The sequence below is a fragment of the Rhincodon typus genome, chromosome 21 (assembly GCF_021869965.1).
Source record: "Rhincodon typus isolate 14 chromosome 21, sRhiTyp1.1, whole genome shotgun sequence".
Lineage (NCBI taxonomy): Eukaryota > Metazoa > Chordata > Chondrichthyes > Orectolobiformes > Rhincodontidae > Rhincodon > Rhincodon typus.
The window spans coordinates 42,363,562-42,375,697 of record NC_063352.1 but is presented as its reverse complement, the minus strand read 5'-3'; the positions used below and the strand labels follow the sequence as shown (position 1 = coordinate 42,375,697).

The 12,136-nt window shown below is 40.5% G+C and overlaps 1 protein-coding gene across 1 annotated transcript in view; it reads left to right on the top strand.

The window, feature by feature from the left end:
• chtf18 (CTF18, chromosome transmission fidelity factor 18 homolog (S. cerevisiae)) overlaps positions 1-12,136 on the top strand; it is a 102,538-nt gene that overhangs the window by 89,393 nt on the left and 1,009 nt on the right. The window contains exons 20-21 of the mRNA XM_048609904.1: positions 1,324-1,440; positions 9,505-9,565. Coding sequence (XP_048465861.1) covers positions 1,324-1,440; positions 9,505-9,565 — 178 coding nt within the window. The remainder of the gene's footprint in view (positions 1-1,323; positions 1,441-9,504; positions 9,566-12,136) is intronic.

Here is a 12,136-nt window from a genome sequence, read left to right as displayed (position 1 = left end):
GGGATGCACTGAACTACTTCCAGTGGCTGGGAAGAACCTCTTTCCTGTCTCCCCTCTCTTACAGCAGTTAGTCCCGCTCTGTATGGGCTCATATCCTCTTGCCATTCCTAACCCAGACCAGATAGTTGGGCCTGCGATTAAGATGGTCATGACCAAGCTTTCTTTCTCTCCTTCTGTTTCTCTGATGCCTTCTTTAAGGTGTCCAATAAGACTTCACTTTTTGAAGTGAACTCCTTGGAGAATTTCCAAAAAAATTTTGAAGTCTTGACACACCTTCCCAGGAAGTTTCCTGACAAGCCTCTGAAATCCTCTTCAAACTTCCAATTGTAATGGACCCAAAGATTAACATGGATTTTAAGAAGCCATGACTTGTTTATCCCTCTACCATCAGTCAGCTTTAGAGGCCATTTGTTGCACCACTAGCCACCAAATAGTGGTGGCGGCTCTAGTCAGCTCTGTCAGGCAATTTAATTAGCAGTCAGCCCCTTAAAATCCTAGTGCAAGCTTCAATACCTGTACCAAAATGGCATGTTGTGCTAAGCACAGATTAAACCAGCATTGCAGCTCAAGACTTCATCTTGGCCACCCTGTAGGCTGTTTAGTGTCTAAAATGTCTGAGGAAACCATGTTCCTATTAACCTCTCTGCACCCAGATTACTGGTTTCACCTCTGAAACACAATCCACCCTCCACCTTACCTAAGCTTAGCTGACACTTGAGTGCTCTCTCTGCAAACTCCCATCCTATTATCAAACTCCAGTTGAGAACTGCTGCTTATATGCTATTCCATTTCTCAAGTGCATCAAATTTAGAATTCCCATCCTTACGTTTCAAATCCCTCCATGACCTAATACCCCCTTCATTTCTGTAACTTCCTCCAACCTTACCTACTGCCAACAAAACTCTGATTGCAGTGGCTACAGTCTGAAGTGTGCATCTCCTAAAGCTCTCCCAATCTTGCCCTCTTTTCCACACCCCCAACTGCTTTTACAACAACTACTGAGAGCTCATTGTCTAGAATTCCCTATCAGGATTCAGAATTCTTCTTCCGTTCCCCTCTTTGTAACACCCACCACTTTCACTTGTCTTTGTTTGTTATTCCCAGACTTATTTGGCTCAGTGCCCATTTTCCCTAGAGCAGAAGTTTGTTTTTCTATATTAAAAATGCTTGTTAAACCTTCAGTTTTCAGTTTTTGTCTTCATTCGTTCCTTTCTTCTCCAAACCTTTAGACTCTGCAAAACGAGGATAACCTTAGGGGGAGCTGAGGGTTCTGAGCATGTTACTTAATCCTGCGTTGTTTGTTCTTTTCATTTTCTGTTTCAGGAAGCTGTTGAAGTCAAAAATAAAACAAGTGAAAGCAATAAAAGTTCAAAACCATGTGTGAAGAATCACGAACAAACGTTGAAAAATGTTCTCAAGTCTGTGTCTGTGAAAGAAAAGGTAAGGTTCATCAAAGGTAAATCACAATGGACAGCATCATCAACCTTAAGTGCTAAATCTTGAATTTCTGTAACTCCTACCACCCCTGCCAAAAAAAATGTCCATGTTGCTTCAGTTTTGACCTCTTGTTCATTGCCAATTTTAATTTCTCCCCCGCAAGTGACTGTTCATTTAGCTGTCGGATCCCCTAGCTCTGGCCTACTCTTACTACACCTCTCCAAGAGTCCTAAAATGTACCTCCTTGACCAGGTTTTTGGTCACCTGTCCTAAAATCTCCTCCCTCTTCATCTTCCTCCCTGTGACAGCAAGTTATACATTCTAACTGCTCTGTGGACAAGGATATTTCTTCTGAATAACTTCTGTTTTGGATTTGCCTGCAGGAGAAAGTACCTTCTTCACACCTGCCCCCATCAAAGTCTTCTGTAATCTTAAATAAGTCCATTAGATCATACTTCAGTTTTCTATGTACTAACCATAGTGTATCGTCACCAGAAGAGCTATTAGGAATAGCATCCCTGGTCAACACTATGAATGATATTTAGTCCACCAGGCAGCATCAGAGGAGCAGGAAAGTTGACGTTTTGGGTCCGGACCCTTCTGAAGAAGAAGATCCTTCTGAAGAAGGGTCCCAACCCAAAACGTTGACTTGCCTGCTTCTCTGATGCTGCCTGGCCTGCTGTGCTCCTCTAGCTCCACACTGTGTTATCTCTGACTCCAGCATCTGCATTCCTTACTATCTCTGAATGAGATTTAGCCCCTGCGTAAAGTCAAACACACTACTTAGGTCTACAGATCTTTTAAATTTACCCCACTGAGGCCATTGCTATCCATCACCTGTAAGCAGGCCCAGGGCAGTGAGAGGAGATGTAAACGAGCAATGGCAAACATACTTTCTTTCAAGAATGTATCCTGTTTGCCTCCAAAATGCTGAGATAACTAGTATTCCTGTAGCCTACAATTTTTAATGACTAAAACACAACCTTTAGTATCACTGGGCTTTAAATAGAAGTCAGTGGTCAGAATAATAGCACTCATGGAAACAAGACATCCTCTTGCTGGCAGTGTCTCTGTCACTGAGAAATCAAGCTATCTCTCTGGGAAGTGAAATTCACCTTTGAAGTACCACAAAATGCAGGTTAATGGGAACGAAAATGGACTGGCTGTAAAATCAATGGCTGATGAATTTGTCTGTTTCTTATTGCTAGTCCCAAGTTGAAGTTCACCCTTATTAACTTCGAGGTGAAATTCTGAATCTGGAATGTCTCTCACCAGGAAGGTCCTCAGTTCATTGTTTTCGGTCTGAGCATCAGTTGACTGGTGATTTGTTAAACAGAATCCGATTTGTTAAACAGAATCCAATTTGTTTAGACACTGGATGCATGCATCATTGAGCTGCCCTGTTATCTACACAGTTGGGAATACTGTCAACCTTCACAGATAAGGCTCATGACTGAATCCTATTTGGGTGAGGTGCTAAAAGTCATAACAGCCTGCTCAAGTAAACAAATCAAGATCATCATAAGGGGTGTAGAAGTGGGTGTGATCGTTGAAATAAGCAGAGTTATCCACTTTGGTACTGCTATAATCTTTACATAACACTGAATGCTATTAGCCCTGACTATCTCTCCTGGTTTTGTGTGTGACTTCTGTTATAATTAAAAAGCAAATTAAAGGTTTTCTCAGTAGTGAATAATGGGCTATGTGATGCCTCCACAGAAACATTGATCCTTTCATTATGTCTTGATTCTTTGTTGAAGTTGTTGTTGTAAATCTGAAATAATAGCAGAAATTGCTTGAAGTACTCATCAAGTCCAATAGTATCTTTACAGAGATAAACAGATTTAATGTTTTGGGTCTATAAGCTTTCATCAGAATTGGTTTTCCAGCCACGTGGACATTGCATGTGACCAAGTTCAATCCAATGGAAAATTGTCTTCCTTGTTGCTCCAAATCTCAGTGAAACCTCCTTGGTAGCATTACCTATGTTTTCTTTTTTTTTGGGTAAGGGGGTAGTTAGTGTGATAGAGTATGGAGGTCCATAGTGGTTTGATGTAGCTTGCCAAGGAAGGAAGTCTTTACCTCTAGAGATGGAAATTGGCTGCCAGCTGCTTCAAGCGTTGCTAGAGCTAACAGCAGAGTAACTAACAACAGCTGCTTTCTGTCAACATAGTAGTGGTAATGGAGAGATACTCTGGAGAGCACACAGGACACAGTAGGGGCCTGCTCAATGACAACAGCTGCAGGCAAAACAACTGGGTTTCAGTGCATGGTCACATGGGTTTCAGTGAACATTTGAAAATGCTTCCTTTGATTTAACTTCAGCACTCGGCTAGATGTCATTGTGGAAATGCCAGCATTACTGAAGGTTGGGTGTTTATTAATGAGGGCCAATAATTGTATTCCTGTTGCTCCATTTAAAGTGAGAGGATTGAATTTATTGCTCAACAGTGCACTCTGTGCTATCTCCCTCCGCTGACCAATTTGTCTTAGGTTAAGCACATTGACACATCCACATGTCCATTGCTGTGGCAATTTGTGTCACCCCCATGTGTACGTTTATTGATATGAATCTTGCTACCCTCTTTTCTTCTGCTGGAATGGACTTAGCCCTCAGCTGGTCTCTAATCCCACCACTCTTTTATATATGTATATGGCTATGCCTCTACATGTGGTACTTCCCAGGAAAAGACAGCTTAATACATGCCCTTGAGGAGTGAAGGCATTGATCTGCCTGCAGGTAGGTGTGGTTTGAAACCTCCAATTCTTATTTCAGCCACTGGTTTATGTGTCAATTAGAAATTTGAGATCTCTTAACTCAAACTAACTAAATCTGTCACTTTCTAATCCAGCCTGTTTATTTGTTGTTGCCTGGTGTCTTGCTGCAGTCCCTTCAGTCAGCTTTCTTTTTTTCTAATATACCAAAAACCATGTTTTTTCCATTACAATCATTGTTATTTATGTTCTGGAAGGAAGCTATTTTGGTCCATTGGATCCATGCCAGCTTGCCGCTGAGCATCTAGTCAGTGGCATTTCTCTCTTCTAACCCCACCCCCGTTTCCATTTGTATAGCTGTGTAAGTTTATTTTCTTGAAGTACCCAACTAGTTTCCTTTTGAAATCATTCTGCTTAACCTGCGTGGGCAGCAATTTCCAGGTCATTCCCACTCAATGTGTAAAAATGTTCACCTCCATCCCTTAACCAAAATCTTAAATCTAAATCTTAAATCTAAATCTTAATCCTTAAATACCATCAACTAATGGGAACAGTTTCTCCTAAGCCTATCATTGTCTTGTACACCTCTATCAAATATCCACTCAATCCTATTTGCTCCAAGAGGAAATCCCCAGCCTTTCCAACTTTACCATGTAGCTTAAAGCTCTCCCACTCCTGGAACCATTCTGGTAAATTTCCTCCGCACTCTTAAGGACCTTCCCAGCTTTCCTGGAATAATGACTAGAACTGGTCACTGATAGTACTCAGTGAATGGCAGGACTCTGGGAAACTAGTGTAGATAAATCAGTGCAGACTTGATTGCTCAAAGGACCTTTTCTGTTATGTGTAACTCTGTGATTCTCCAACTGGGCACAATACTCAAGTTTGTTCTAACCAGAGCTTTATATAGATCAAGCTTAACTTCACTGCTTGTGGTCTCAATGCCTCTGTTTATGAATTTGAACATTCCAAATGCTTTCATAATATCTCTTTCAAAATGCCCTGTTACTTCAAAGATTGGTGCATGAATAGCCCCAGGTTCCCCTGTTGCTCAAAAACCACTGTATAAGATTAGCCTCTGCCAAAGACTTTTGGTCATGGGAAACTATGACTGTGTTCATAAAGATGGAGTTCTCTTTCCACATTCCTTTTCTTGGCTGAGGTAATAGGCAGATCATGTCCCATTTCTAGCTATATTGGAGATGGAGCAAAGCCCATTACTACATTTGAATTATTCTTGTGTTGTTGCCTGTACTGCATATCTACTGATGATGTTGTAACACTATACTCTTGCTTTCCTCCTGTTGCCCTACCCCACTATTATGTACTCATTATCCATCTTGTGGAAACGATCTGATCATTTCATATTTCCCCAAATTTCTCTGGGGTATGCATCATCCAAAATTCTTTCTCTCCTCTCTGGAAGACACTGGTATTTTCAAGGGTTTGAATCCACAATGCAAGCATTTTCTGTGTTTTAAGCATAGATTGGTATGTCATTTAACTCTTTTTCTAGAGAGAGGTATGGAATGGTGGGGTGTGCAGGGGGACATTGAATGACTGCTTGAGTGTAACAAATCTTAACTACAAACAGGAAATGCTAATAGATTTTCTGTCATCTGTTGACTGACCTATTGTTTATTTTAAGGATTTTCCTAGCTTCTCGTGCTGTTTAAATATATATCTCCTTTTTCTCTTAGAGAGACTTGCATTTATATGAAATTATTGAACCTCTCCTAAAGCATGTGATGCATTGACTTGCTTTGAAGGTCAGTGAATGTAATGTGGGAAGACACAGTTGCCAGTTGTGCAGAGAAGGATCCTGCAAAGATTAGCACGATGACTAATGAGTAGATGTATCTTTTAAAAACTGGGTTTGAGGGAGAAATATTAGCCCAGGATGTTCTGAACGGAGTAGTGAGAAACCCTGCTTTTCTTTGAGTATTGGGAGATAGTAGGAACTGCAGATGCTGGAGAATCTGAGATAACAAGGTGTAGAACTGGATGAACACAGCAGACCAAGCAGCATCAGAGGAGTAGGAAAGCTGATGTTTCAGGTCTGGACCCTTCTTCAGAACCCTTTGAGTATTGACCCTTTCTTTGAATATTGTTCTGCAATCTTTAATGTCTAACAGACTAGATCTCAGTTTACATGCCCATTAAAAGGATGGTACATCTGACAGTGCACCATTCCCTCAATACTGAACTGCAGCATCAGCCTGAACTTTATGCACCGTGCCCTTTCTCCTCTTCCCTTTAAGGCGCTTGCCCTCAGCTCGTGGGGAATATTTTGATGCAAAATGTTTACCATATTATTAAGCATACTGTGGTGTTCAGTGTTCACAGGTGTAGAACGGCAGAATATGAATCATGTATTACGGCATAGGCTTTGTTGGCAGATTTGGGCCTTCATTACTTTAATAATCTCATAATTACTAAAGCACAGCAGCTGTGTTTTGTGCCCTATTCATTTATCCCTGTGATTTGCACTGAGAATGTGCTGAGTGCACAGCCTTGTAAACATTTGTAAGTATCCTATTTAAATTCGTGACATTTAGGTCCATCATGGAGTGGACATTTCTTAAACTGCATGACTGAGTAAACTCGAATAATAATGGAATGGTTTCAACCTGACGCTGGAAACATAGTTGTTTTTAAAAATTCATTCCTGGGCTGCAAGTGTCACAAACCTATTGCCTGTAGCCCATTTCCCTGAGAAGAGGTGGTCCTTCTTTGGCCCCTACACTCCCTGTTTTACAGCATTTGATATATCTGGCTGGACAGTTCAGAAGGTACAGGGCCAGAGTCAAACAAGGACTAGCCCAAACGAAGAGAGCAGTTTTCCTGAAAGAACATTGGTGAGCTATTGGAATTTTTACAGCAATCCAACAATTCCTGGTGATTTTTGCAAAAGTAAAAGTCTAGTTCCATTAAATTCCACTGCGGCCTCCAGAAGGCAGTCTGAGTAAGTCTGCTGCCGACTAATATCGTCAGAATGCATTGCATTCATTGGCAGTTTTGTCCTTTAAACCAGTTATTTGATTGTGTTATGGTAACCAGCTTGTTGTGACCTCCCTATCCATACTGTTAACTTGTGCTGGTTCACAATTCATAAAATTGTGATTTTATTTGTTAATTTTTACAGCATTTTTGTTCTGAATAATGAGCTGTGTCTCTCCCTAATTTTTCACTGCAGTTTAATATGAGCATCTTCTTCCAATTTTCACCTGCATTTAAGTTCATTGATATTAAGCCTGAAATTATAGTTTAAAAGTTAAATTTGAGATGACCATTCTGCAATGATATTTCTGTTTGGCTGCTTCTCCATCTCAGTTGGTTGCCCCTTTTGACTGCAATCCATAGAAAGTGACCCTAGGAAAACACACTATTATAAAGGGGTAAGTAACCATGCAGCACAAGAGGAGATGGTCCATTGTCACTTTTTTTTTTCTTTAGAAACTGTATTATTCATCCCACTCCCTAGCTAGGAAGTTTACAACCATCCACTGATGATCCTACCTGGAAACAAATTTAACACTATTGGTGACCCCGAGGTAAATTGACCCCCGGTTCTTTCTGATTATTTGAATCAGAAACTGTGCCTGACTATACAGTGCCTCTGCTGAGGACATTTAACTCTTGTTTTGCTACAATGCAGTGTGCAGCTCTTGTGATCAAAACATTATCCTGAAAAATATTGTGGGACTGTAATAAGTTTCCTGTCAAAAGTACTGTATCAAAGAAAACCAATAACTGGAGCAAGTTGGAACTTGCTGAACAGGATATTAACATGTTGGTACAAAGGATCCTGGGTGTGCATTCTTCCCCAGGAGACTGTGCCATTGAGAGAGACTGATTACAAATCAAAGATGAAGAAAGGCTAATTACAATTGAAGCACCTCTTAGTAACCTTTCCCTCCCATTATAGCAACCATGCATTTGAAAGCTGGCCACTAATGCTGTTGTATCTAGTATTCTGCCGCATGTAAGGAAATTCTCTCTGACGTACAACGATTTGCACTTAATCTCTCATTCTTTGAGTAATCACTTGAATTTTAGTTCAGTCAATTTGGTAAATAGGTCGGCTTCACCTACGATTAATTCTGTGTGCAGAAAGGATGCAAAAAAAACTGTTGCAGGATATTTGTGTTGAGAGCTTTTTCTATTAAAATTCATTCTCGAGATTCTCATCAGCAATGCTGCATTTATTGGCCATCCCTCATTATTCTGAAAAGATACTGCCGCCTTGAGATACTAGCATTTGTTTGCACAACTGAACAAATTGCAAAGACATTTCAAATAGCATCAACAGCATAGTTACATAGCCATCAAGGTAGGGTGGCTAGGATCATCCTCCTATTAGTTCAGCCGTGTCTCGGAGACTGCATTTTCGCCTTTGAATCAGAAGGTTGTGAATTCCCATCTCACACCAGTGGCATTAGCACAAAGTCAAGGCTGCATTGTTGGAAGTGCAGTCTTTCAAAGTCTGCTTCAGTATTCTGTGCAAATGTTTCTGTTTTAAACGGTGTTGTCCAGCTCGCTCCCCATTTCCCTCAGTTCCCTGCTGTTTTTCTCTCTAACTGCACTGTTGCTATTGTCTTAGCACTGCACTGTTATCGTGTAGCCATCCGTAAAGGAAAACGAAATCCAGTATCTGATAATCAGTGCATCCTGAGTTCCCATCAGGAGTTACTAAGGCCTATGTCATGCATTGATGATGTGGAGGTGCTGGTGTTGGACTGGGATGGATAAGGTCAGAAGTCACACGACACCAGGTTATAGTCCAATGGGTTCATTGAAATCATGAGCTTTCGGAGGGCTGCTGCTTTCTCAGGTCAAATGAAGAGAAGGACACAGGCACAGAATTTATAGGCTGAGAAATCAAAAGATCATACAAATGATGTGAGTGGAGTGTTGACAGGCTGAATAACAAGTCTCTGCAGGTGATCAAAAGTGTCAGACGGTGTGAGTAAAATGTCAACAGCTGAATAGCAAGTGAAGGAATGACCTATAATTTGATTAAATGAGGCAGAGAGATAATTACAAAAAAAATTAAAAATAATGTGGTGCTGGAGACAAACCAAATGGCTGGAATGGTACGTATTAGAGTTGCCTGCAAAGTAACAAATAATCCAAAACTATATACCTAGTAGGTATATCTAATAGGGTCTAAAACTTAACTGCAGGCAAAAGTGTTTGCACAATTAACACAATTTCTTTGCAGTCAAAGTTGCCTGTGCTTTGGTTTACTGTTGTTAGCTATATACTGATACCAGACCTGAGTCTTTTTTAATTTCACTTTCTGTTTGGTCTCTGCTCAAATGCATCTAAGCATTTTCTTCTAATTTTCAGGTGGAGCTTGACTTCTTTGGCCGGAAAATGGACAAAATTAACATGGTGACAATCTCAACAGGTATTTTAAACAGATACTTACTGTCTGTGTCTTGCAGTCAGTTTCGCTGTCTAACTATCTGTCTGCCTGTCTCTCTCCCTGCTGCCATTTGGTGGAATGCCATCTTGCTGTAGGGTTGCCAACCCTCCAGGATCGTTCTGGGGTCTCAAGGAATTAATGATTAATCTCTTCAATGCTACTGCCAGCAACTTAAGAGAATTGTCATTGGCACATTAAAAAAAATCTTGTTGTCTTCATTTTCTTTTAGTGCTTTTACTTTACTGTCAAAATGCGTGAGAGAAAGAAGTCTGTTTGACTGCAACTGTTGGAAGCAAAACCTCCAGTGATAAAACTTCCAGAAATGCAATCAATTGGGGTGCTCATCCCAACCTTGTAACTTCTGCCGTCATTTGTGTTTAAAAAGTCTGTAAGGAAATTGGGATCAGGAGCCTATTTTCCAGCACTCCGTTTTGAATATTAGAATACAGTAGTTTTCTACTCTATACCTAACTGACTGTATGGCTGCTGTTCCATTAACTCCTGTTCATATGGTTGTCATTTTGACTACAATTCCAGGAAGTAATGCCACAAAAAGGGACAAGTAATCATACAGTGTAAGAGGGGCCATTTCACCCATTGTGACTCTCCATAGCAGCATGCTGTTTCTCCACCTTTTTGAAATAATCTCCTGAGGTGTATTTTGCTGTCAGTTGTTAGCTTCATAAGACAGGGTTACATTACCATCAGTTAATACATTTTCTGATCTGCTGTTAAGCACCTGGGTGATTTTTCCAAATAAATTTCCCAGCACGTTATTCATACATTCCCATCCAAAGTTATCATTTGTTTGGCTTACACAATGCCAGCTGCTTAAATAGCTGACCTCAGTGGGTTTGTTCCTGCTTCAGCTTCAGGCTGAGCTTGTACTTGCCTTGTCACTGTGCAAGGAAGGACCATTGCTCTGCAGAATGTTCCTCCTGAGTTCCAAAATTGTGTCCAAAGTATATTGTCTTCACTGTATACTCGCTGAAGACTGTCAGTTTGCTCATTCCAAGGAACTGAAAGCTATAACACCCCACACCCTCCCCAGAAAATCCACAGACGTTTAAGATTATTTTGACATCTTCCAGCCTCTAATTACTGATTCTTGTCTCCTTATTCCAGTATTATTATGGATCATGAAGGCAGTGGCACAGTGGTAATGTCATTGAACTAGTAATCCAGAGCCCTAAGGGTTTGAATCCCACCTTGGCAGATGATAAAATTTGAATTCAACAAAATATCATAGATGTAAAGCTAGCCTAATGGTGACCATGTAACCAATGTCAGGTGGAGGTAGGGAGAGATTGGTGCAAGGACATAAAAAAAGTAGTCATTAAAATGTCCAAACAAATTTTTGTCAGAATTAAAAAAAACTAAATATTCATTGACTTTTGTCAATGTCAATGGTATAAAAACCCATCTGGCTCACTGATGTCCATTAAGGAAGGAAATCTGCCATTCTCACCTGATCTGGCCTACCTGTGACTCCAGACACACAGCAATTGGCTGACTCTTAAATCTCTGTTCAGATGCCCACATCCCATGAATGAATTTTTTAAAAAAGGCTTTCATTTACGTTTCTCAATGTTAAAAAGCACCTCTCTTTGCCATATTTCTACATAGTCATAAATTTGGGACATTTTGTGTCATGAGTTTGGTAGCAGTCAATTATGACCAAATTCTTTTTTACATCTCACATGTTGTGTAGACTGGGATTTTGCTTTTTATGCATCTCTCCCAGGAGATTAACTTGGCATTGGGTAATCCAGGGAACATGTCTATTATAGCACAGAAGGCATTGCAGTTGTGTGTGGAGCAGGTTAGATAGACTTATGATTCTTCTCAGGTCCATATGATCATCAATCAATGAAGATTAAAGATAATCCAAGTAGAGAACGGACAGTGTCTTAACCATTTCCTAACCTAAGCTCCCTCTCCACCTTAAACTTAGAACAATTTTCATGGTACCATCATTTATAACTCCCAAATTGTGCCAGTTTGAGTGGTTTTGTGCCACAGATAAGTGCCGAACAAGACCAGAGCTGAGATTCTCCAAACTCAGTTTTCCAATCATCTTCAAAATGTCCAATAGAATAAGAAGGCTTTCAGCCATTTGTCTTGCCTGGTTTCTCTCAGGTGCTTCAGGTGGAGTGCTGGAGCAATAACACAATGAATGCACCTCCAGGTCCCTCTCCCCCTCATTTGGCATGGACTCTGAGGTTCATATTGCCATTCATCTAGTGGCTTTGTGCAGTATGTTACCGTGGGCTGTTGTGTCATGGGAAAATTGAATTTGAGTTTAGAAAGTGCCCATGTGTTGTGGAGTCTAAGTAGATGGTGAACATATGCGCCTTCATGAACTTTCATACATAATCCCTGTCCTTTCAATATATTTGATTTATCACTGTCACATGTACTGAGGTACAGTGAAAAGTGTTGTCTTTACATGCTTGATAGGCAGATTGTGTATACACGTGCATCAGGATAACAAAATAGAGTGCAGGATATAATGTTACAGCTGCCGAGAAGGTGCAGCGAGAGATCAACATT